The sequence below is a fragment of the Bemisia tabaci genome, chromosome 2 (genome assembly GCF_918797505.1).
Source record: "Bemisia tabaci chromosome 2, PGI_BMITA_v3".
Taxonomy (NCBI): domain Eukaryota; kingdom Metazoa; phylum Arthropoda; class Insecta; order Hemiptera; family Aleyrodidae; genus Bemisia; species Bemisia tabaci.
Window position 1 is genome coordinate 79162054 of NC_092794.1, and position 26744 is coordinate 79188797.

Genomic DNA, 26744 nt, shown 5'->3' on the forward strand with positions numbered 1-26744 from the left:
CTTTTTTCCCTGAAGTCAGCTTTGCCATTTTAAATAGAATGACCTCCAAACCACTCTTTTGTTACCGTCAACTTGTGCCTCATGGACTTTTGCGATCATCACCAGCAAAGCATTGAGTGAATAGAGTTTCAAAATCATCCAAGGGTACATCTAACAGTAATTGTTTTTCTTCCTCTCGTTTGGGACGTACTTAAAATATGCTTTAAATAATGTCGGCAACAAACAATATCCCTGCTGGGATACCTTAGTCATATGAAGACCTGCTGACAACCCCTTCCTCTCCCCCCCCCCCCCATGACACTTCACTTTGGTAAAACCCCCGTTTGAAATTTCCTCCTTGAAATCTGATTTTTCTAAGGCTTACAATCAGCTGTAAATAACATCAAAATCGGTAATAAATATTATCAGAAACTGCCCGAAGTAACAGTACATTTCTCTTGTGATCAAGTGAAGTGTATCCTTTGAGAACTCATACTTACTGCTCTTGTTGCAAATTTGTGAATGGAACTTCTTATTCTTTGGGTAATGAATTATTTGCATTACTGGTATACAAGATCAGTACTGCTGTTTACGGATGTCTTAATTTATTTTTTAGATATTCCTGGTTTGCAAGAAAATCTGAGTCACTCTACATTTTTAGAGGAATTAGTTTTTTGGACAGTCAAGTTTGAGTTCCCTCAAAAAATTGTCTGCTTGCTCTTGAACATGCTCCCTGATCAGGAATATAAGGTATGCATTGTGATTCTGTTACTTTCTACTTGTGGAACACTGATTGCCTGAGTGAAAAAATCAGTCAAAAACGAATAAAATGTTACTTCAATGAGTAAGTAATACACATGACTTCAAGTAAAAATTTGACTGCAGAGTTAAACATCTTAATACCAGTTTAGCGCCCGTGTGCTCATGCCCCACATCAAAGACCAGTTGTCATGCATATAAATTGGAGCGCACTCTGCCTAGCTGTGTTGAAAATTGCAGTTCAGATCCTCAGATCTCAATGTGACGTATGTCTGCATGTCCTGAGAAAAATGTCCCTTGCCTGTATAATTTTGTATAAATGAGCAGTATAATTTTTTACCGCTCTTTCTACTATATTTTGCTCATCACAAATTGACCAAAAATGAGTGCTGAGGAACATGAATGAAACACAATGTTGATAATTTGAGGCACTTTACTCGTAAACATAGTCTTCCTTTAGATCTAAGCACTTTTGGTTGTGTGTAACAAACCTTGATCCTGCATGCAAAGAAATTCTTAACTGGGTTGAGACCAATTTGTGCACAGTTTGTTTCACATCTTTCAAAGTTAGGAAATGCACACCACCAAGCTCAGATTTTACATCCGGTAATGAATAGTAATCCGATTGAGCCAAATGTGAGAAACATAGAGGATGTGATATGATCACCCTCTGAGGGCTGTATACCTTAATAATTTTTTTTTTTTTTTTTTTGGTGTGTAACATGTAAGGGGGGTACAGAAACTTATCAAATGCCCCTTGTATATGCACAGTGCATGTGTTTTTCAATATAATTTTAACCTGTTTTACAGCTGTACCGAGTTTTGCTAACATCAAAAATAGGGAAAATAATAGTTTGCGCTTGTTATATTGCCTCTATATAACTTTTTGCTTTTAAATGATGCAATTAAAAAAAATTGATTGAACTGACTCCTCCTTTATCGTAGAATTTTGCGCACTCTTGACTCCTACATATATCACCAATGCACATGAATTAGTAGGATTTCACACAGAATAAGAAAAATAACTTACGGATCACAGCCAAGTGCCTGAACTTTATTTTTATGGAAAAACTGTCCACAAGAGTAATTTGAAATTCTTGTTCTCACTTATTTTTCATCTTGTATTTGACTTAATTTTTCCAGGAATCGCTCACTCATGCTTTCGTTCTTCACTATAGTCGAATTTCAATGATGCTTGAACGCTCCTCCGATCCAGATACTTTATCTAATCGAGTAGTCCATGTCAGTGTACAGTTATTCTCTAACAAAACAATAGCATCAACCATGGTTGAGAATTTATATTTGTTGCATGTCATGGTTATAAGTCTCAAGTATATGATGCAAAAAATTCTCATTCCCAACGTATTACACAGTAAGCTATTTTCTTTTTAATTTGTTTCCTCTTTATTCAAAGCAAATCTGATCATATTAACTTTTTAACTGCGATTGTGTTTTAGCACTTACTTCCTGGGGGCGCACAGAAACACACAAAAAACGCCCCTTAGAAATCCGAAGGGTGTGCTCTGACCAATTCTTTGAGGAGAACGACTGTAGCGCCCTCTGTAGAGCATTTAGTGGTGCTGCTAGTTAACTTAAATGCTGAGAGATAGTGTACTGCACAAGGCTTAGGCGAATGAAAAAAATCGGCCTTGCAAGCGTGGGTTATTTTAGAAGACTGGTTGGCTCCCTGCGGAATACATCAATACCATTCAAATGGACTGGCGCAGCAGTCAATGTGTTGAAACAAATTTAATCTAAAATCTGCATTCTTTGAAAATTAACAAGAAACCCCTCCTCTGAATTTGGCTAAGATTAATTCTGCCAGATGAACTAGAAACGCTCCAATATAAAGGTGTACCTTATGTGATGTATTTTTTTTATTCTAATAATGTAGTCTCAAGAAGCGCCAATTGAAGTGATGGGCTATGGTCTTTAATGAAAGAACATTTCAACAGAGGGAGACTTGTAGTTTGACTTGGAAAAAATTATGTAGTACATTTTTCTGTTTTGAACTTTATTATCCTACACTCCATATTGATCAGATTCAAGCTGAATCAACAGAACTACATAAGATCCCGTCCAATTTCCTCTTTTATTCTATTTTTTAATTCATCTACTCTTCTTATTTTAAATTAAGTCACATTCAGTGTTGAAATTTCGTGAGTCCATTTTGGATAATAAACAGAGATTTCGAGGAAAGTTTTAAGGCGTGATGTTATTTAGATTTCTGCTGACAAAATACTACATGTGACGAATTAGGCGACATGAAATGCAATTGGATGGATTCCGGTTGTTTTCGGACTGACGGTATCAGTCCTCTCTGTCCATTCAGCTGGCTGCATCTTTAGTGGCTGTGTAGTGGAAATGTTTTATGCAGACATAAATGTATGACTTTTTATATTTATGTTTCCACTTTTTGGAAATAGGATGTCAAACGCATAATGCTTCTTGAAGTTATTTCCACTTTGAAATGTTCTATGCCCAATTCTTCACTGTCAATAAGATGCACATGAGGAAGGATAACTGTTGATTCTGAAACCTGTGAGTTTCCAATTACTGCAAGGAAGTAGCTGAATTTGGAAGTGCGTAAAAAGTTGATGAGTAGAGATGGGTTTGGGAACACATAGGAGTCATTGTAAACCACTCAAAAAAATCAGCAATACAACGCAATGTCGCAGCAGAGGGATGAGCAGTATTTGTCAGCTCAGCCTTAGGTTCAGTGGAATCATTGAATTCACTGTGGAATTCATTCCTATTGTACTTCTCATGCAGTGGAACTCCTTTTTAAAAGGCATTAATTGGAATTAATTTTGCCATTAGGAACTACAATTTTTGGCTCAGTTTTGGAACAATGCTTGTATCATCAGTTTTTCAATGCACATAAGTAGCTTTACAGATGAGCCAGAAATTATGGCTCCCAATTGCAAAGTGCAGTCCAATTAACTGTGGTTTATTTGTATCATTGCGCACAAGAAGCGGGAGACTGTAATTATGTTGTTGTAATGTCATCGTAAAGGATGAGTGGCAACCGCAGTATAACATGTGCTCTTATGGAAGAGTCGATGTAGCGTGTTTTTTTCTCGCCGATATCTTTTTAAGGGCTGATCTGACACAAAGTCTTTTTTTGAAAGAGGACTTCTTTTTTAGCTCGGGCTAAAGTAAAATTTCCGAAACAACGGGAAGCATAGTGGAAGCACGTGTAAAGATCATGCTAAAATAATGTCATAGCTCAGCATTGAGTTTGTATTTAGCAAATATATTTTAAAATAAATAAATGCTGCCAAATATTACAAGAATCACTTTGAAAGAAGACAAAATTTGGCCTGAAAACAGCTAAGCTCGAATCTTTTCACCAACGGAACTCGTATTTTACCTGAGGAAATTTTGCATTCATGGGTTTTTTAAATTTAGATTTTTCAAACCCTATACAAGACCATTCAATTTTTACCAATTTTTTTTTGCTTCTGTTTAATTGTCTTCTCCTCTTCAAAATCATCCAGATGCAGAGAAAAACATGCATTTTGTGGTAGATTGTAGTCAACAAGTGATGAAAGACCATTGTTATTGGCCCCTTGTATCAGATTTAAACAACGTATTATCTCATCAACCAGTTGCCCAGCAGTTTATGAGTGACGATTCTCTTTTAGAGATGTGGTTTGTCTTCTTATCCATGTTTCAAGGTAACTTGTACATTGTTTATTTCATAAAGAGTGCATTTTTTTTTCATCATCTACTCCTTGGATGAGTCTCACAGGCTCTGCAACATCATCACTGCTGGCCAGCATGTCTATCTAACGGCCCCTCTCAAGGCCACGATCAAAAGAACAACTCTCATACCATCATCTTACTATAACTGCTGAGTTTAGAAGGGGACAAACAGCAAAGCCATCTACGAGGGGCGTTCAATAAGTAAGTATCCCCCCTCTCTAAAATCCATAAGAATGGACCAATTTTAAAAAACTTGGGCTCAAAATCTTCCTTAGGATATTTTGAGTTCAACGAAACAAACCGCAACAAAATCGGACCATGTGCGGCCGAACGCGAGCCGTTTGAACGCGCCGAGGTGCTCGACGCTCCCGCCGAATCCGCGAGGATTTGAAGTCCGCTACAGGAGAAGAGCTTCTCTGCCAAAGCCTTAGTCGTTCATCACTGACGAAAAATCAAAGAAATTTTTGTAGAATAAGGGGCTTATCTCACTTCTCCACATAACCAGCTCGATCCAAGCAAGTCTGATACTGAGACTAAGACTAAGAGAACAGCTTTTGGATGCCTCGTGCGTGGAAGTCTTTCAGCTGACCGCGGATGAAAGAGTGGACGGCTTGTTTGACCTCTTCCACTGATTCAAAATGAACTCCCCCGCGTTCAGATACTAGATACGGTAATAAATGGCAAAAAAGACCACCATTTATTCCCCTTTCTATAATCTGAACTCGGGGTAACTCATTTTGAATCAGTGGAAGAGGTCAAACAAGCCGTCCACTCTTTCATCCGCGGTGAGCTGAAAGACTTCCACGCACGAGGCATCCAAAAGCTGTTCTCTTAGTCTTAGTCTCAGTATCAGACTTGCTTGGATCGAGCTGGTTATGTGGAGAAGTGAGGTAAGCCCCTTATTCTACAAAAATTTCTTTGATTTTTCGTCAGTGATGAACGACTAAGGCTTTGGCAGAGAAGCTCTTCTCCTGTAGCGGACTTCAAATCCTCGCGGATTCGGCGGGAGCGTCGAGCACCTCGGCGCGTTCAAACGGCTCGCGTTCGGCCGCACATGGTCCGATTTTGTTGCGGTTTGTTTCGTTGAACTCAAAATATCCTAAGGAAGATTTTGAGCCCAAGTTTTTTAAAATTGGTCCATTCTTATGGATTTTAGAGAGGGGGGATGGTTACTTATTGAACGCCCCTCGTACAATAATTACAGGGTGATCGTAAAGTCCCTTCCACCCCCTCTAACTTTTTACCTAATTGAGGTAAAGATTTGAAACTTGGGGGATATTCCTAGGTCCAAGGGAGCTACTTTTTGGACCCCTAAAATTTTCAGGGGGCGTCCCTGGGGGGAGGGGGGGGAACGGCCCCCAACTTTTAATTTTCAAATGAGAAGACCCCCTTTGTGATAGCTCGTTCGAAAGAGCATAAAAAAAGAAAAATTTTCGCGCAAACCCGAAGTCAATATCTCAAACCGTTTCAAAATGGCGGCCGGTTAAAGTTCAAAATGGCCGAAAATTCACACCGGTTTTTTGTCGATGGATTTGCGCGAAAATCGGTACCCAGGGGTATTTGACACGAGAAAAACGAATTTGACGTCAGATTTTAAAAAAAACCAAAATTTCCAAAATGGCCGCCGGTTAAAGTTTAAAATGGCCAAAAATTTTCACCTCGGTTTGTTCCTGATGGATTTGCCTAAAACTTGGAATTTGAGAGTATTTTGGCATAATATAAACAAATTTGAACTTAGATTTCGAAAAAAAATTAATTTTTGGTCATTTTGAACTTTAACCGGCGGCCATCTTGGAAATTTCGGTTTTTTGAAAATCTAACGACAAATTCGTTTTTCTCGTGTCAAATACCCCTACATACCGATTTCTGCGCAAATCCATCGACAAATAACGGGTGTGAATTTTTGGCCATTTTGAACTTTAACCGGCCGCCATTTTGAAACGGTTTGAGATATTGACCTCGGGTTTGCGCGAAAAGTTTTCTTTTTTTAAGCTCTTTCGAACGAGCTGTCACAAAGGGGGTCTTCCCATTTGAAAATTAAAAGTTGGGGGCCGTTGCCCCCCCCCCCCCCCAGGGGGGCCAAAAAGTAGCTCCCTTTGACCTAGGAATATCCCCCAAGTTTCAAATCTTTATCTCAATTAGGTAAAAAGTTAAAGGGGGTGGAAGGGACTTTACGATCACCCTCTTTATTCTCAAACAGAACTATAGGATCTCTAAAAGTGATTTCATGCATTTTTTCTGTTGGCATGCTTGGTTTTTGAATTGTAATGGAAAAACCTTCTGAATGGACCATCAGAAAATCGTGTTCGGCAGTCATCTTAAAAAGAATTGTGATTTGAAAGAGTTCCTGGTGGAATTTTTCGGTGAATTTTTTTTTCTGCCTGTTTAGAACCCTAAACACCCTCTCTCTGCAAAAGAATGATTCGTTCTGGGTTTACATTATTACAAATTAACAAATACTCCCCGAAAAGAAGAAAATAAAATGGCAACAATTGCAAAAAAAGATAGAAAAAGAAGTGGCAATATTTTCTTTATTCCTTTCAAAATATTCACCATACCAAAACACTCTGATGTTATCTGGAAACCTTTCATAACCCTTCCCATGCAATGAGAGTTCTTTATTTCCTACTACTGGTGCACTCAATCTTCGTTTTAAATCCGGCCAGAAGCACAGTTTTTTCACTGAGAACATGCTCAAGATATATTCACCATTGAAAAGAACGTTATGTTACTATTGCAAATCAATCCTGCCATAATTCACTTAGAACTCCCGAGCATTGAACTTTGTTTTATAGTTATATTCTCTGGCGTGGAAAAATTTCGAAATTGCTTTAAATTACTAATCTAAGCTTAATTTTTACCCCAGGGATGAATGTGAATCAGCAAGAAATGTCACAGCATGTTGAGTTTGAACCAAATACTTACTATGCTGCTTTCTCTGCTGAGCTGGAAGCAAGCGCCTATCCGATGTGGGCACTTGTCTCTCATTTGCACGACAGCTCCACTGTCAGTTACACCAAGCGTGTCCTTGACAATTGTTTGACTGCTTTACAAGACTGGTTTGATGCCATCGGAATGTCACATCCAAACTTGGTAGGTATTTTTTGGTTTCAAAACCAGTTTTTCCCACACCCATCAACTTGTTCAGAGTAATCCATCTGCTTCAAGCTTTTATCTTGGTTTCCTTAGCTCTTACCAACTTAGAAATTGGGGGGGGGGGGGGGGGGTCAGAGGGAAAGTTGCGCAGGGAATTGATCTCATGGAACTCAGGTTTCATAGTGATAAAGGCTCTTTAGGTCTCCCCAAGGCTTTAAAAGAGGTCGCAACCCTTAAATTCAGGGTTCCAAATTGAAGTTTAATTATAATATGCTAAAAGCAGGTCAGATTTGAAATTTACTGAACACCCAAAAGTTTAAACTCGGCTCATTCTGTACCAAAAGCTGATTGTCTCTTTGCGATATAATATTTTGCCGCAAAAACAACTAAGGATTTTCAGATATGGACTGCTTTTTGGTTCATCAACACTGAAGAATCCTAATTTCATGGTCTCATTCTGAAGAACTCCTACTCTCAGGCCTCTTCAAGAAGTTAAAGGTGGAGGGGGGGAGGGGGGTTGGCTACGTTTCCGAAATTGGTGCTTCATTTGTGCCACATTCCATCAGAAACAGCTGAAGCAAAAATAAGATCAGACCCTTCGCAGCTTCAATCCAGTTAACCCAGTTTTTATTTCTTTTGCCTCGTTAAATTCAAGTTCTGAAATTGGTGAGAGCCTCAATCTTTTTTTATATATATATATATATATATAAATTTATTCAGTTCTTATATGTACAGGCAGATTCACAAAAAATTTGACTTATAACTATGTATGTTCTTACTACTACTCGTCAACCAGGTGTTGAACTGTTGACACTCTGGAACTGCCAATGGGCATTACTTCGGTGCCAATTTTCATTTGAGATTCCCTTTTCTCCTCATCATTGCTTGTGCAGGCTTGACAACCCTTTTGATACGGGGAGAAAACTGCAAGTATGGGAAAAAAATCCTTGAAACTTTTCCCAAAAAGTCTTTATTGGGAAGTATTAATTTCCCCCTCTACCTCACTAAGTGATCAAAGTATTATACTTTCGTAGTAAAAGGAAGAGCAGCGAGTGAATGGAACACATAAATGGTTTTGACTTTAGCCCAGAATGTAAGTTATGCCTTAATTGCGATTTTAAATGCAACCAAAAATTTGTTTTGTATTTTATAGGAAGATATTACAGCGCAATCACTGTATTCTTCATCACATCTAGTGTGAGAATTTCATAATTTATGATTCATTTGTTTTTCCAGAATGATGCTCGCCAAGTGTCTTTTCATCTCCCTCTTCACAGACACCTGTCAGTCTTCATGTGTCAAGCAGTAAATGTCCAAGGGGTGCCGCTGTCTGAAGTCTTGCCACCTTTAGATATGCTACATCTAATCATGATGCACCCTCTGAGGGTTCAGGTAATTTTTGTCGATCTTATTTTATCTATGAGCAACATCTATATATTTAATACCCTAAGGCTTTTTTTGTCCTCCTTCACTTTGGACGGTTTGTCCTAATTCGATCTCGGAAACTACTGGACCGATTTTCCTCGGATTTGTTTTAAATGGAAGCTCTTAGGCTGTAAATGTGCAGGCACTCCTTGGTTTTTCGATTTGCACGACCGATGTTGCAAAATTTACCTCGATTTGATACCGACATATTTCCCTTTTTGCCGCTGGACAGTTTGTCCTAATTCGATCTCGGAAACTACTGGACCGATTTTCCTCGGATTTGTTTTAAATGAAAGCTCTTAGGCTGTAGATGTGTCAGCACCCCTTGGTTTTTTGATTTGCGCGACCGATGTTGCAAAAGTTAGCTCGATTTGATAACGACATATTTGCTTTTTTGACGCTGGACGAGTCATATGGTTGGGGGACCTCCCACCCTCTGATTTTCCATTTCCCTCTCCACGTAAACCCATCCCTACCTGCTCACAACACGTGTCAGCCTTCTACCCTGGCATGGGTCCTAGGGCAGTATCACTCCCTTCCTTATGCTGTCCGACTCGGAACACCTGCTACGCATTTCCTTCGTCGCATTGCTCGTAATGAGTTCTCGGTTTGTCCATGTTTCTTATCAGTGCGTCTAGAGTTTCGCTTTCTTGATTTTGTCTTCAGTTTTTTTACATGAAAATTACTTAATTTTGATGTGTATTTTCACGGGATTATTTTCCGTTTTACGGCAGCACAGGTTTTATTAATAATTAACTTTTTTACAGCAGCTTATGTATTCTTCCAAGAGAATCAGTGATTAATCTTCACCCTTTTGCACTGTTAAATTTTCACAAAGTATCTTGATTTTCTTTTACAGGAGTGTTTTTTATTTTTCAAGGATGTTTCTTTTTCTAGAAGTAGGTGGTTATCATGTTTAGTTTTTTATTCTTTGTTTTTGAATTTATCATTTTGCCTCCAGGAAGTCCACTAATAATAATAATAATATCTTTATTTGTTGTTTGGCTTGCACATGGCTTCTACAAATGCGTCGAATTTTTCTAACAAAAAACAAGAATAAATATATGTATATAAAAAAAAAACGACAATGATTTCAACCTGTCCCATTTATAAACTTGTTGATGGAATAGGGACATTGCTCAAGTAGATATTGTCTGACCAGGGCATTGTGGCTTCGGGGCTCATCTTTAATTTTTTTCCTTATGTTTGGTGGTAGTTTACAGAAAAAGTTATGGCCTCGGGCCGCTGTTTTATTAATTTTTATGATTAGACTTTCTGTTCTGTTTCTGGTGTTGTGGTTGTGCACCACTCTCGATTCCTGTAGTTTCTTGTTGTTGTATAATTTCAAAGATGAGTATATGATCAATGCCGGAACAGTTAAGATTTGTAATTTTTTAAAATGTTCCTTGCAAGATTCTGTAGGCTTTATTATTTTAATTAATATTAATTTTTAATAATTTATTTTTAATTTAAGCATAGTTCTAATAGCTTTTTTTTGAGTTATGAATAATTTCTCGATCTTTTTATTATTGCAAGTTGACCAGGCATTGATACAATATAGTATGTGAGGTAGGAAAAGAGAATTACTAGTATTACTAGTACAAGATAATTACTTGTAGTAGCAAAACATTCACTCGCGGAGCGAGTGACGGGGGGTCTAGGGGGCGAAGCCACCGGCTAGCGGCGCAAGCGAGTGTAGCAAGCTGAAGCAGCTAGTCTTTATTATAATAATCATTTCCTTAATTTTTACTCATAATTTCATCATTTTAATGCAATAATTTACTCTTCATCCGCAGGTTGCCTTTTATGAAATCATCAATGGACTGTGGGTGAGAAACGGTCTGCAAATCAAAGGACAAGCTATGACGTACATACAGTGCAACTTTTGCAACTCAATGGTGGATGCTGATCTTTACCTTCTTCAAATATGTGCAATGCAACTTCCAACTGATGTTTTTATGCAAACAGTGATTGATAAGTAAGATTTCTAGCAGTCGAAACAGCAATTTATTACAGGAGCTGTATTGTTTTGATGCGAAGGAATATTATTCAGTATTAGAGTTGACATCATCTCAATGCTGTAGCAGGCTGGTTATTGACATTTTGTGTTTGCTGACTAGACCACACAAGACTATAGTGTTTTATGTAATATGGTTGGTTGACTATGTCGTTCAGGCAATCAAGTACATCATCGGGACCCTTTTCTGGGGCTGTAGTATTGACTAACTAAAGATACCTTCTTGCGTGCTGACAACCACTCGTTATTTGGCCTGATAAAGGGCTCCCCTTGAAGTTCTTGATCACCCAATGGACATATTCAACTAATCATTTAACTCAATTTCACCTTTTTCTTGTTTTAATCAGTTGTCAAACACAAAATTTCGGAAATCAGCCTGCTGTTTTTTGTCATGTTTAGCAGCCGCCACATGGTCAAACACTACACATTTGAACAATAAAAAATACTTAAACTCACTTGCACGTAAAACTTTTACTAGCAGGCACATTTCGCCGGCTCTCCCTCCTGTATCCTCAGCATGACTCGACTTAACCTAAGTCGAGAGTTGCACCAAGGATGCTGGAGGGAGAGCGGCTAAACGTGTCCACTAGTAAAACTTTACTTGCAAGTGAGTTCAAGTATTTTTAATTGGTCTGTTTTCTGGTGCAGGTCTCAAAAATTTTGTTGACTACACAATTGATATAGTTATATCATCTCCTTTCCTTAATTGAGTCATATGGAATTTTCTGATAAAGATTTGACTGATAATTGAATGTAATCAAACTAGTGGTTTAGATGTAGTTCTTTCTGAAGAAATCCATGTTGTGACTTATCTTTGACTTTCAAGGCCTTCCTCTTTTCTTTGTTGCAGGTTTCATATTCAGGAATGTTTTAGCTTCACGTCCACTTCGAGTAGTGATTCAACTGAAATTGATAGTCTTATGTTTGAGAGTTTTTTAATTTTCATAGCTTCTCTAATTAGTATAAGAACAAACCTTGGAACTTGTCAGATGCAGCTCTCACAGCTTGAAATGGTCACACTTTTGTGCAAAGGCGATACTACTCATTCTCAGTTAATGGAGTTGATGCCAGAAAGATGTGGCACTGATCAGAGCCGGGATTTTGAAGCAATTTTAGCTGAGGTAATTGGAAGACCTTATTTGTGCACTGTGTCTAGTTTTATAGATCTCTTTCTTCCACTCTTTGAAAGTTCTTGCCTCTAGCCCATCTATAAGTTTAGGCTCCTAGTGCATCCAAACCCCTCTCACTCAATTATCCAAAAAATTTGCATATTGAACTCATTTTTAAGTCCGTATCATCCGGAACTAAGCACCAGAAATACATTTTTTCATCTTTTTCTTTGGAAATTTCCAGCAGAGCTTAAACTTAAACCAATTTCAGGGGACCAAATTGGAAAGTTTGTGAAGCAGAATATTAATAAGCCAATTTTGAGTCTTTCAGCAGTGAACAATACTTTTTCTTCTTGGTTTAAGACAAGAGGGCAGTGGCAAGGAATTTTTACAGAGTTGTAATATAGTTTGTTATCAGTAAAATTTTGTGAAAAAACCAAAAAATTCTTTTAGAAGTTTAAAAAAAAGTTGTTTTGAAGGGAAGAAAAGACTAATCAAAATCTGAGCAATTAAAAGCTGACAGTCAAGTTGCCGTAGCAAGGCAATGCCTCCAGCTAAGTGCAGCCAATCAGGTTTCGCCCGTCCGGCTACGTCACCAGAGCCGGCAGAAAATAGCGTTTTGGAAGGGTCTCATTTTTGCCATTTTCAAAACTGAGTTTCCTTGCCCCCCAAAGTTAAGAAAATTTGAAAAAATTCCTTGTGCTTAGTGAACGAAAATAAATGATAAAAGAGGGTGCCACTGACCTATACCCTCCCTCTTCCCCTTGTCAAAACATATGTCTGTCAAGTCACGCAGAATATAAGCGGGCACTGTCTGTGTAGGCTCATTGTTTGGTCAGCACAATAGGCACAAACACTCACCAAAGAGGCGAGTGATGTTTGGTTGAAGCTAAAATTCTTCAAAGTAATTTCACACTCATCCTCCAAACATACTTGCCTACCGTCATTTGAAAGGTTTGTTCATGTCAGTTGATATATTTGATCAATAATCCAAGATCCTTACTTCTGAATATGCTTTCTCACCATCTTACACCATGGCTCGATACATTTTCTGATTTTTTTTTTATTCAAGATGCACTGCGTAGAATGCTTTAAAAATTCAGTGTTGAATGTATTCAATCCTTTAAATTAATTGCGGATGTTATTTTTATATATGTGTGTGTTTTACAGGTTGCAGACTATAGAGCTCCAAATTTTGAAGCCAGTGGCAACATGCAACAAGGGATGTACATCCCAAAAGGCAGAGTTTGGGAAGAACTGTATGATCCAATTCATATTCTTCTCAGAGCTGTCCATCGGCCAGAATATCAAACATCATTAGATAGGTTTACTGAGTATGTCACACAGAAGAATCAGCAGCAAGGGAAGCCGACCCTTGACAATAAACTCTGGCCTCCTTTTAGACCGCCTGGGCCTGTTTTAGAGGCCTACAAAGATCCTCGCAGGATTTTAACCACAAAAATATTTCATGCTGTAATATGGATTGGTCTGTACAAAGCAGTCCACCAGTCCACAATTTCAGAAAATGTGATGGCATTAATTGTTTACCTGCTAGAAATGGCACTAAGTGTTGTGGATCCCACTCAACAGTATGGACAGGTAATTTTAAACCTCTCAAATCGTATATGCATCATCGGTGTTTTTTCTGATGGAAAAATCAACATTGTACTCTCCTCCAAAAAAATTCCAAAATTGTTAGGAACATTTTAAAGATTTGAGAGCTTCCTTAAACCCAGGAAAATTCCAAAACTTTAGAGAAAAGTCTGGAAGTTTCTGCATGAGCGTAGTAAGTATGATGCGTATTTTTTCAGTGGTATTAATTAATGGTTTTCAGCTTGAATGCGATTGAGAGGAAATGAAGGAGAGTTATTTTATAAATCATCCTTTTCATCTTTCATGTCATGCAAAGACATTGAATAGATTAGACCATGTACTGTAAAATTGAGAGGTGTCCACCTCTCCTCCATTTGCATGGCGCACCGACCGATGAGTGCGGGAACAACGAAATGGCACCGGTGAGGTAGTGAGCCCCAGCTCGAGGTTAACAAACATTGCGGGTATATGAAGTTGGTACGGTTTTGGCTTCAAAATGTTTAATTATTAATAGATTTGTGTGAATATTTTCAGCTGATGTGTGTGTGAAATGCATGCTAACGAGGATTTTATAAAGCCTTACATAAATCAGTTCTTTGATGGTGATGGTGGTTCTTTGATCAGTTTCATACTTTTGGATCATCTTGAACACCTAATGTATCGTATGCCCCCAGTATTTTGCTGAAAGCATAGCGTAAGTGCTATGTTTTTTTAATTTTATAGAGGAAAGTAAGGGCATTGTAAAAACTCATTTCATAGAATCCACTGCACTGCACTGTGCAGAAAAATTGAGGCACTGGGTGCAAGAATGGCACATCTTGATTGCGGTGATTCAAAATCTCTACTAATATTTCATCAGTGAAAGGAATGCATGGATTTCGTTGAAATTTCTACTGAGTTATTTTTCATGATTCTGCAATATTCTGTGGAAAAAATCCTGGAAAATTGACACCGTTGGGAACCTCTCTACTAAACAAATATGAGCGACATAGATTCTGGAACATCGTTACTAAGAGATGCCCTTCTCGAGCGCAGCGACTTAATCACAGAGCCGCCTAAAAATGCAAAGGAATTAAGAACAATTACATACTCATACTTTTTGAAATTAAACAGTATCCACGATCGCCAGTCACAAACATGTGACTGAAGCATTGATTTTGAAATTCTTGAGCAGCTTAAGTAACATTAAGTTGCGACTCGCAAATTAATTTGATAGTAATGCTTGAACATAACCTTTTTCAGTGGAATAATCTTAAATCACGGTACTTTGAAACAGCCAAAATCGTTGCCCCCTTTTTTCAGCTTTCCATCAATTCCTTCTCATAGACCAAGATGGACAATAGCTCTAAGTAACTCTCGCGTAACTTTTATATGCCTTTTTAGTCGTGCGGCGAAGCCGTATAGACTCTAGGTTTCGCCAGAGGCTAAAAAATGTTCACACTTTTAGGCTAAGTCCAAGAGGAGAATTTTCGAGGAACCAAGTAACATATGAAGTATTGATATCGGTGCATTTTGGCCCAATGGAGATGTTACATGTGCGAGGTATTTGCAATTTGCCTGTTGATTCTTGTATAAAAGTTCGCGAGGAACACGATGGTGCCACTGGTTTTCTCTGAAATCATCTCCCAAGCTCAAAAAAAGCTCTCAAGTTGAGGCCAAAATTGAGGGGGTATCCCACCCTACCCTGAGAGTCCACGTCTACATGAAGACAAACTCTCCATGCAAAGATAGGGAGCAAATACATTAGCAGGGTTGCCATGTTTTCAGTTTTGGAGTCCCCAGATAAATTGGTAGCCCTGTCAATGTATTAGCTCCCTATCTCTGCATGGAGAGTTGGTCTTGATCTAGACTTGGACTCTCAGGGTAGGGTGGGATATTCCCTCCATTTTGGCCTCAACTTAAGTGCTTTTTTTTAAGCTTGGGAGATGATTTCAGAGAAAACCAGTGGCACCATTGTGTTTCTCGTGACCTTTTACACAAGATTTAATAGTTAAATCGCAAATTCCTCACACATGCAACATCTCCATTATGCCAAATGGAATTTCTGATCATTTAGCCATGGTTTGGTAGCGTTTAGCAATCAACTGTGACCATAATGTAAAGAACCCACACAGGTGCCTTTCGGCTGAATGTCGCCCTATGGCATTCTTTATCATCAAGTCACTGTTGAACATTTACTGTTAAATAGCGTTTAGCAACCAAGTATAGCCAAAATTTCCAGAACTCATACCTCAGATGTTCAAAGAGTGTTAACATGTGTCGCCAAATGGAATTTCTGATCATTTAGCCATGATTTGGTAGCGTTTAGTAATCAACTGTGACCATAATGTAAAGAACCCACACAGGTGCCTTTCGGCTGAATGTCGCCCTATGGCATTCTTTATCATCGAGTCACAGTTTAATAGCGTAAATAAGCAACCAATGGTGGCCAAAATGTCCAGACTCCAAACTGGTGCTTTTTGGCTGAATTTCGCCCAATAGGATCTTTGATGATTTATCAGTAATGGTTGGTGTTTATGTTGATTAATTATTACTGTCTGAAAGTGAATCCTGTGGGAGAATATTATAGGGTTGGCTCAAACAAGTTTTAGAATTTTTTTCCTTAGCGCTAATGGACCCTAAGGGACAACTTCAATTCATCGAACTAAAAGTTTTCAATGTTCATAACGATTTTTTAAATGTCGGAACTCACTAGACCACATTATATTCATGATGAATTTAAAGAATATCGCTGTCAAAAGTTGAGTTCTCCTTCAATTTAGCACTTTTTGTCATTACCTTAAAGACCATACGGAAAGTGCTAAATCTACGGAAAACTCAACTTTCCACAGCGATATTCTTCAAATTTATCATGAATATAATATGGTCTAGTGAGTTCTGACATTTAAAAATGGGTATGAACATTTAAGCCTTTATTTTCCTTGAATTTAAGTGGTTTTTCAGGGTCTACGGTAAGAAAAAAAGTCTTAAACACGTTAAAAGTTACTTGAACCCACCCTATAATGTTGAGCTATGACTTCAACTTTCATGAACCCTTACTTGTGCCTTTCAGCTTGATTTTCCTAAATGGAATTATTTATGATTGAAGTCGTGGTTGAGTTTACTATGCTGATAAAATATCATTGGAAACTTTAGGTTTCACCATCATAGTCTTCTAAAAATAACCATCAGCATTACTGCACCAACCAAAATCTAGCCCAAAAAAAAAATAATTCGGCTGAAAAAGTGGGAGAAGTTGGGATGTGCAGTTTCAAAATAAAAATACCTAGCTGTGATTGGACATAGCTTTGCTTTCATTGAGACTTTCAAATTTTATGAATAAAAAACAGTAAGCGTTTAGCAAAAACAGTTAGTTTTGTCCTTACCCATAGACCATACAAAAAGAGCTAAATTGAAGGAGAACTTAGCTTTTGACAGCGATGCTCTTCAAAGAGGGTTATTCATATAGGCGAAAAATGTACCCAGCCCGGAATGTACGAAACTTTGTGAGCTGATAGTACTAGTTGAGAGAGGCTTATCCCTAGCTCCGTTTTTGTAGGAACCCCAGGGAAACAGCGTTGCCATTTTTTAAAGTCGTAACCTTCAAACACCCATAACTTTCGGAGAAATGCAGTTACAGAGCTCGTATTTATACCAAAAGATGCAAAAAATTACGTTCTATCGACCAATGCCAAAGAAATTTTAATTTGACTCCATTGTTGCCACGTTTTGGCCATTTTTTTAATTTTCGTAATTATTTAAAATCACGTTACCGCCTTAAAAAGTGTTTGCGGTTGGTGGGGATTGAATAAAAACCTGTCGAAATTATTGTTCGTTCGATTCCGCATCCATCGATATATTATACTTTTCTGAGAGACTTAGGGAACACGAGTTATAGCGATTTAAAAATTCGGCAACACGCCCTATACCCCGATATTGACGCTCGTTTAGGTACGTTTCGCAACTCCGTGTTAAAGCAAAACGCCTAGAACAAACAAAATTCGAAAAGTCAGTTCATGTTTTGCGCTTTTTTGAAACTCTCACATGATTTTTAGGAATTCAAGGAGCGGCGGTGTTGCCGGTTTTCAATGAAAACCACCGCTGCCATCACAATTTAAAGTAGTACTCATTTAATCTTATCCAGCTACATTTGCTAACCTAAACTGACCATTTGCGACATGGTGTTGACAACATTGCCTAATTTCCGTCGGAATTCGCGTAGAGGCGGGGTTGCCAGTTTTCATGGAGACCGCCACCGCAATCACAAAAAAAATGTATTACTTATTTAATCACGTTCACCCTTATTCTGTAGTTGGAATTGTTTATTTATCGGATTGATGGTTTCTTCTATCCCTCTGCAACGGCAGTGGTGACCGACAGTAACGAGATATCGAAATTTAAAGCTACCGAATCACTCAAGCGGTCCGATGAGTAGTTTTGGCGAGGGGCCTAGATCCATTGCTCTTGATTTCTATACAATATCGATATCTCGGTACTGTCAGGCACCACTGCCGTTGCAGAGAGATAGATGAAACCATCAATCCGATAAATAAACAATTCCAACTACAGAATAAGGGTGAACGTGATTAAATAAGTAATACATTTTTTTTGTGATTGCGGTGGCGGTCTCCATGAAAACTGGCAACCCCGCCTCTACGCGAATTCCGACGGAAATTAGGCAATGTTGTCAACACCATGTCGCAAATGGTCAGTTTAGGTTAGCAAATGTAGCTGGATAAGATTAAATGAGTACTACTTTAAATTGTGATGGCAGCGGTGGTTTTCATTGAAAACCGGCAACACCGCCGCTCCTTGAATTCCTAAAAATCATGTGAGAGTTTCAAAAAAGCGCAAAACATGAACTGACTTTTCGAATTTTGTTTGTTCTAGGCGTTTTGCTTTAACACGGAGTTGCGAAACGTACCTAAACGAGCGTCAATATCGGGGTATAGGGCGTGTTGCCGAATTTTTAAATCGCTATAACTCGTGTTCCCTAAGTCTCTCAGAAAAGTATAATATATCGATGGATGCGGAATCGAACGAACAATAATTTCGACAGGTTTTTATTCAATCCCCACCAACCGCAAACACTTTTTAAGGCGGTAACGTGATTTTAAATAATTACGAAAATTAAAAAAATGGCCAAAACGTGGCAACAATGGAGTCAAATTAAAATTTCTTTGGCATTGGTCGATAGAACGTAATTTTTTGCATCTTTTGGTATAAATACGAGCTCTGTAACTGCATTTCTCCGAAAGTTATGGGTGTTTGAAGGTTACGACTTTAAAAAATGGCAACGCTGTTTCCCTGGGGTTCCTACAAAAACGGAGCTAGGGATAAGCCTCTCTCAACTAGTACTATCAGCTCACAAAGTTTCGTACATTCCGGGCTGGGTACATTTTTCGCCTATATGAATAACCCTCTTTTTCACATACCTATACAATGTGTTCTAGTGAGTTTGGATGGTAAAAAATGGTCAGGAACAGTTAAAGCTTTATTTTCCAAGAATGTAAGTTGTCGTTCAGGATAGATTCTGACAACCAGATCCTTACTAGAGTAAGGAAAGAAAGTCTAAAATTGTTAAAAGTCACAGAAAAACGCGAAAAAAGAAAAAAGTCGGAAAAGGAAGTCAAATTTACATGTTAATTAAATTAACATAAAAATTTCGTAAAAAGTATTGGAAATTAAGAACAAATGTATTTACGTAAAAACTGTATTAAAAAGAAAGTTAATTTTAATTAAGAAAAATAATCTTGGTAAATCAATTTCTCTTGTAAATTTGACTCGAAATTCATTTAAAAAACAGGGCCGGATTTACCTACTTGCCGCCCATGGGCCGGAATTACCTACTTGCTGCCTATGGGTCACCTGTATTTTGCCGCCCCCTTCTCATTCGTTTCGAAACATCAATAAAAAACAACTTAATCGGCCCGAAACAGTAACAGAGAAACAACTTAAAACGGGACTAAGGCCGCAAATAATAAAAAAAGAAACACATAAAATATAATAAGAAACCCGGGACGTTTCGCAGGGATCACACCCGCATTTTCAACCGGCAAAACAAGAAAAATTAAAAGAAAGGACACTATGCCCCTCACTACTAGCAAAAGTTCGCACAGAACTTTGTGTGAAAGTTAAGTTCCGTAAACCTTTCTACATATGTGTGAACAAGGCCTTCCATTTGTAAGAAATGAAGGTAAAAATTATGCAAGAACAAACATAAATGTGGTTTAATAATCTTAACTTCCGCCGGCGCGCCGCGCTGACCGCACTGTGTTTGGCGCAATGCGTGAAGTATTCCTACAGTCTTGTAGGCGCTATGCGTTTCACGCCGACCGCCGCACAGTGGATTGAGTCAATTAGAGGGGTCGGACATGAAATTTTTGACAAAAACTGCAAATGTTGATGTTTATTTCGTCACATTTTAAAGTTCAAGGGGTGATACTGGAAGAAAATATCACGAGAAAACGAGTGGAAGAGCTTGCAGAACATTAGATTCTTGTATAAACGGAGTTATGAGCGTTTTAAGTTCCCAAATTTTTTCCGACCTCTCTCATTGACTCGATTCACCGTGCGCCGCGCTGAGGGCTTCTCCTTTTTATCTCAAGTCCTCATCATCACTGCTGCACCGCTCCATGCCAAATTGCGTGTTTAGTTTCTCTCTTAACTCGACTAATTAAAGGTGCTGTCTCTTGTGTTACCGAAAGACGCTTTCTCGTTTGTAATTTTTTTTTTTTCTGAATCCGATTTTTTTTAAACCTACATTTTAAAAAATTGCAAAATTTGCCGCCCCCTGCGTTAAGAAATGAGAGATGCTGTACTTTATTACCCAATGCATCTGACGAGTTTTTCAATTCAAAAAGGAACGTATGACACTCCACAAATAAATCACGTTTGAAGCGCAAACCGGATAAAACACGATTTGTCAAAAGTATTCATTAAGTATTGCACTTTCCACAGAAGCATATTGCACAAAAATGTCACTGTAACGACTTCCGGATATGGTTGCGACCAACTTAAGGCTCAAAATTTTGATTTGTTCGCTCCCTAAAAAAAATGGTCCATCTCTGTAACTGTGCTCACCAAAACTGACAAAGATCCCAGGGTCACAGGCTGTCCGTGGTCTCAACACATTTTTCAGGGTTGAAATCCTTCCTCTTATTTAATTGTTTTTTAAATAAACTTAGGCTAGGACACTATCCCTAAATAACTAACAGACCAATTTGGCTCCAATGCTCGTTTTTATTACTCTCGTCAGGGTCGGTCTGCCCAGGGCCGAAGGGGGCCCTCCCCTCCCCCCTTCCTCCTCTTACAGTCACGCTCCGGTGTGGCCGCAGCCGTTGCGCCGCGTCATTTTTGTGGGAACATTGATCAGCGTCATTCGTTTTTATGACTTTTCCGAGGGTCGGTGGCCGCTAGCCTAGCGGGGCCGCTGTGAGGCCCGCTCGGGGCGCTCGGCCGCGATTGCAGCCTTGGGCCCCGCATTGAGACCCGCTCGAATGAGGCTCAATTTGGGTTCGGGCTTCGGGTGCGATATTCTATCGTCTTGCGACTGGCCGCTACGCGCCCAAACCCCCCCCCCCCCCAAAGACGCTCCACGCCACCAGACTATCGATATTTTAGACCAAAATATTGTATCGATATTTCAACGTTGATATATCGTCCGTATCGATACATTTATCTCCAGAAATATCGAATCGATTTTTCTTTCTTCCTTCTGCTGAGTTGTGTATTTTACACCTCGGAAAATCGGAAATTATGGTCAATTTTTCATAGTACGAATTTCGGATTTCGCTGGCCAGGTTGTACAGACCTACGTTACAGTGTAAACAAACCTCAAGATGCAAATACCTCCTTTTTTTTCTCTATGTAGGTATAGGACTTTTCCAAAGACATAAAGACGGAGTGCTCGTATCTAAAAGCACGGGGAAAAGGTGAAGCCTAGTTTGGCGCTGGGTGCTTGTGTGAGTGTGTAAATGAGCGCGGGAATCCATGGCGGCAAACGGAAATTTGATTTGAACTTGTCCTCTTGATTTTTCCTCATTTCTTCTTTTAAACGTGTGTTAAATGCCTGGAACGATTATATTAAGAAAGTTGGGACTGCGTCCTAATATAACACACCTACTTTTGCTCGGTAATAGGCAGTAATCTCAGATAAAGTTAGTTTTTCTTCTGCTCATGGTGGTTCTGCTGGTTCAAACAGGCCGTTACAGTTCTAGATGAACGTTACTCCCAAATGAAATTAATCGGTCGACGACGGACCAAAGCTAACCTAGAGTTAAAGAAATATGAGTGGGCAAGTGAATTTGGGCAAAAATCAACTTAGACTACTTTGTTTCCGCGATTTTATTTAGTTCCCGCCCTACATTTGAATCTCAAACTTGTCCCGATTTCGCCGCCAATCCTCTAGCCAATAGTAGAGGTGGTTGAAAAGAAGCTTCATTTTTTGCTTTTAGCCCTCCGTCTTTATGTCTTTGGACTTTTCGCGTGGCTGCTCGACGGTTTGTTAATCTGTGGAGGTTATGCTACATTCACGCGTCGCAAGCAACCTGGCGCGTCTGCTTCTTGCTACTGCGAGCGCGCCTTCATTTCCTCCCGCACGCATCAAGGACAACCGCAATGATAAAGAATTCCATTCGGCGAAATCGAGCCGAGAGCAGGCACCACGAGTATATACATATGGGTTATTTTAGTGATGGGTGGGATTTTATTTAAAATTCCTATGAATCCTAGGTATAGTATTTACTGTAGTAAACAATTATCATTTATTCCATCACTTCTTCGGATTATTTATTTTTAATCAATCTATATTCATGTGAAGTGTAGCTCATCTGCATTTTTCTTTCCCTGGAACCTAAATGTATATTATGAGTTTGAATCCATCAGAAACTAAGTCAGTCAAAATCAAATTTAACTACATACGAAGTGAAAACGATTTGTATTTCGCAAATCAAAGTGATAGTTAAAGCAACCAAACTGTGTCAGAAATGTTCCCAAATTACTGGGTAAGGCTTTTATCAGCTCATCATCTGATCCAATAATTTTAATTGTGGCATTTCATTCGGCATGTCGCCGCACGACTTCTATGATACTGAAAGTCTCACATATATAATTTGAAAGGGGGGGGGGTCTGGGGGGGGGCGGCGCCCCCTCAGCAGGTAGCTTTTGCTACTTGTTATGTTCAATATATAACAGGATTCCTCGTTTTTACGCTTGATTTTTATGATTGACCTCATTTTAAATCCTTTTTGTACCTTTTACAAAATTACTTCTTATCAACGCCATCATTTTTACAAGCTGCGCGCATTATGAACGTCCGTCTGATATGCAGGTCACTATCTTCATATTTTCAATCATGAAACGATTTTCTTAGTCAGTAATGACTATGAAGAAACGAAAATTGTTTAGAGAAATAGTAAATTTCATGCTCTTAATATGTGGTCCTGTAAATTTTGCCGAAAAATGAAGTGAAAATGAGTAATTCGCGAAAATCCGAGCGTGCAACTGATTTTTCCAGGTACGCCCGAACGCCAGCTCGTGCTACGTGGGGCTCAGTCGCGAATTTTCATTCTACCCGCCCATTACGGAGTCCCGCCGAAGTGGCCGCGCTCAGCTGACACGGCGGAAATAGGAGTGCACGGTCTACTCTATTCAATGTCTTTGGTGTCATGTCACCAGTAATATCGGTGAAAACTCATCTGTAGTAAGTCGGGCCTATCACAGAATTTTCAATGGAATTTCGCTTTTTCTTTTTCAGGTTTGTTCTACTGCTCCCTGTGATAGACGTGATGTCAAAGATTTAGATTTAGCAGATTGGTTTATTTCAGATTGGCTGTCTGACAACCTTAGAACTATCATTGGATCTGTTACGTTAATGGTTGAACCTCTTTACTTGGAAAGCTCTGACAGTAAGTCTTATCTTATATTTAGATCTTGAAAAGAGACCTCCATCTCAACCTTAGAACTATCATTGGATCTGTTACGTTAATGGTTGAACCTCTTTACTTGGAAAGCTCCGACAGTAAGTCTTATCTTATATTTAGATCTTGAAAAGAGACCTCCATCTCAACAGGGGAGGGAGAACAGATGCGGTGAAATCTAGATACGTCTGATTCTTTTACGGATCATGTCTGTTTCTCTGTGTTAACAATGTAATTTACTGTCTGAAAATTGGGGGGGGGGGGGGGGTTGTCTTTCGTACGAATTGGAAATGTACATAACTTAAATTTATTTCCTGGGCCGATTCTCAAGTTTTTTTACAATAAGTCAGTCAAACTGATGTGCTATAGGCCGAGGGATTGCTAGAAGAAAACCCTGCACCTCCAGGATGGTATTGTAGAGATAGTGACTTGCTTGATGCTCTTGATAGGTAGATCAGAAGTTTTTTGTTTACCCTGGCTATGTAGGATGGAGATAGTAATGCTGTTCAAGCCCCTGAAAATGTCATTGGAATTCGATTTTTTCGTTGTTTTACCGGTTGGCCACAACAGTTGTCTTGAAAGCCAAATTGGTCAATTCCTCTAAAAGCTGGTACAATTTGATTGTGATTTGCAATGAGGAACCACAAGTTTTGGCTCATTTTAGAAACAACGTATGTGCCATTAGTTTCTCTATGCAGATAGGTGTTTTTCCGGATTTGGCAGAAGTTTTAGTTCGTTAATGCGAAACGACGTCCAATTTTGTTGTGATGAGTGTAGTGAAGTATAAAGCTACTCCTACCCAAGTAGCATTTTTCAAAGTTAAAGTTGCAAGAAGTTGAAACATTATTGGTCAAAAGTTGCAACTAAGTTGCAACTTAGTTGCAACGCTCAGCCAACATTTGGTCGATAAGTGCCGATTTTCGGCGATCTGATCGGAAGAAAAGTCGCAACTTATAGCAATTGAATTGCATGAATCTTGCAACTTATCGACGTTGCTTAAATCATCCCTGCTAAAAATGACCATGTTGGTAACAAGTTGGTCTGGCCCAACACGGTAGCAACAGGGTGATTGGAACCTGTTATCATATATGATATCAACATGTTAGCACCATGATATCAACATGATACCAATATGATATCACACACTGAAAAAAAAAGTTCCAAAATGCCAAAATGCTTAAATTTAGGCGCGCTACACGTTCTTAGGCATAATTTTCATCGCGGACACCAGAGAAGTGCCGCTGAGAGAACCCGACAACCAATGTTCGCCAGAATTAAGCTGCGCTGCGCCCGAGTTCCCAAGCGGTCACCCATCGAAGTACTAACTACGCCCGACGTTGCTGAAGTTCGGTGATCGCTCGAGTGTCGCTGCCACTCCGCCACGGACGTTTGCATGGCAAAGATGGCTAATTTAGCACTAATAAGCGTCCCCAGATCTGGTTCAATGATTAGAAGCAATGACATTCCTGTAATTCTGTACATCATTCAGTTGCACAATGAAGGATACGAAAATAATATAAAGTAGATCAAGTATTTGAAAGAGAGGAGTACGAACAACACATGAAATAAATAAAATAAAATATGGACGGATAAATAATTATTAAAAACGAAATAAGATAAATAAATAATATAAATTAATGAAAAGTGAATAATATTATTAATACATTATAAATAATTTTAATATATTATAATTTATTTTAATATATTATGATTTATTATATTATATTATAATTTACTATATTATATTTATTATATTAAGTAATGACCAGTCACGTGACGTCCTTACCAGTTTGGGAAGAAGGCCGTGATTTTCAAATTTTAGCCAAATGTAAGGACCGGGAACGATATTGAATTTGGAACATGTTTCAACTTAATTGCAACAAGTTCCAACAATGATAGCTCCTTCGGGGGAAAGAGTAGGCAATCCGCACGTCAATCTATTAGTTGCAAGAATTCAACGATTTTGTTGCAAGTTGTTGCAACCTCTGCTACTTGGGTAGAAAAGGAGAACATAACAAGCAGTTCGCCTAAACTGCAATTTAAGTTTTTTTTTTTAGCGTTGTCCTTTGGTGAACAGTCTTGGATCGCTAAGGAATAGGTCCTGTTTCTCCATGTTTTATTCCAAAAAGATGAGGTTATCTCCCCTTCCAATATCATACTAAGAACATGAGCTTTAGTGCCATAATACCATAAGAAATAATGCCATTGACTTACAGAACACACGTAGTTTAATGACAGATACTGCAATGAAAAATACTGAACATAAGAGACTGAGGATATCTTGACTTCAAAGGGATGATAAAGTAGAAAATGTACGAAGCAAGGACAATCAAAAACCACTCAAGCTACCACTCTGATGCACACTGAAAAGATGGTCAAAAAACTGCATTTCTATGGTAACGGTGATGCAACAGGTCCTAAATAAATCTATCTATTTTGCTTGGTTCCAAAGCTGAAAAATATGAAATGTCTCACTTTGTATGATTATATCATAATATATTAATAATAGAAGTGATAAACAGGGAGTGAATATAATGCAAAGCCAGAAATATTTGGTGCTCTTAACAGCCCTGCTGAAGTGATACAACCATTCCTCTGGATCGGGAAAATTGCATCAGAGCACAGGGATGAAAATGCAGTGAGGCTTGTTGCAATTAATTTTATGCCAGCGTGATGAGGATAGTAATAAAGTCTTTACTTTTAGACAGTGGAAGGCTATGAGAAACTTAATGAATTACATTCTGTATAGATGATGCAAAGCTCCTAAGGGGATACTCCAGTCTAAAAATGGTCCATTTTTTTTCTTTTTCTTTTTTGTAGTTTTTGCGTTTTTTCACTAACTTTATACAGGAGAGTCAATAGGAGATGATGATGTATCCACTATGTAATTATCATGATCACAAAAACTTGAAAAAATTCGATGAAAGTGATGATCCCTTGCAGAATGATGCACTTGCACATTGCACTTTTTCACGTACATTTACCGATATTGCTCTCCTGAAAAATCAGTTTCTCAGGCCCTAATTGAGTTAGAGACCTGCGTTTTTTTAAAAAAATGACCAGAAATGTATGCCCCATTGTCTAACAGAGCCGAAATTTTCATTTCCCTCATTGATCATTTATTAGTTTAACAAACAAAAACAAAAAAAAAAACTTTGA

At 38.6% G+C, this 26744-nt stretch overlaps 1 protein-coding gene across 1 annotated transcript in view; it reads left to right on the plus strand.

Annotated features, from left to right (window-relative positions):
* The window catches only part of Ubr3 (Ubr3 ubiquitin ligase), a 92589-nt gene that overhangs the window by 13173 nt on the left and 52672 nt on the right, over positions 1–26744 (plus strand). The window contains 9 exon segments of the mRNA XM_019048775.2: positions 596–729; positions 1882–2110; positions 4239–4418; positions 7313–7539; positions 8779–8934; positions 10764–10945; positions 11835–12105; positions 13264–13692; positions 23423–23573. Coding sequence (XP_018904320.1) covers positions 596–729; positions 1882–2110; positions 4239–4418; positions 7313–7539; positions 8779–8934; positions 10764–10945; positions 11835–12105; positions 13264–13692; positions 23423–23573 — 1959 coding nt within the window.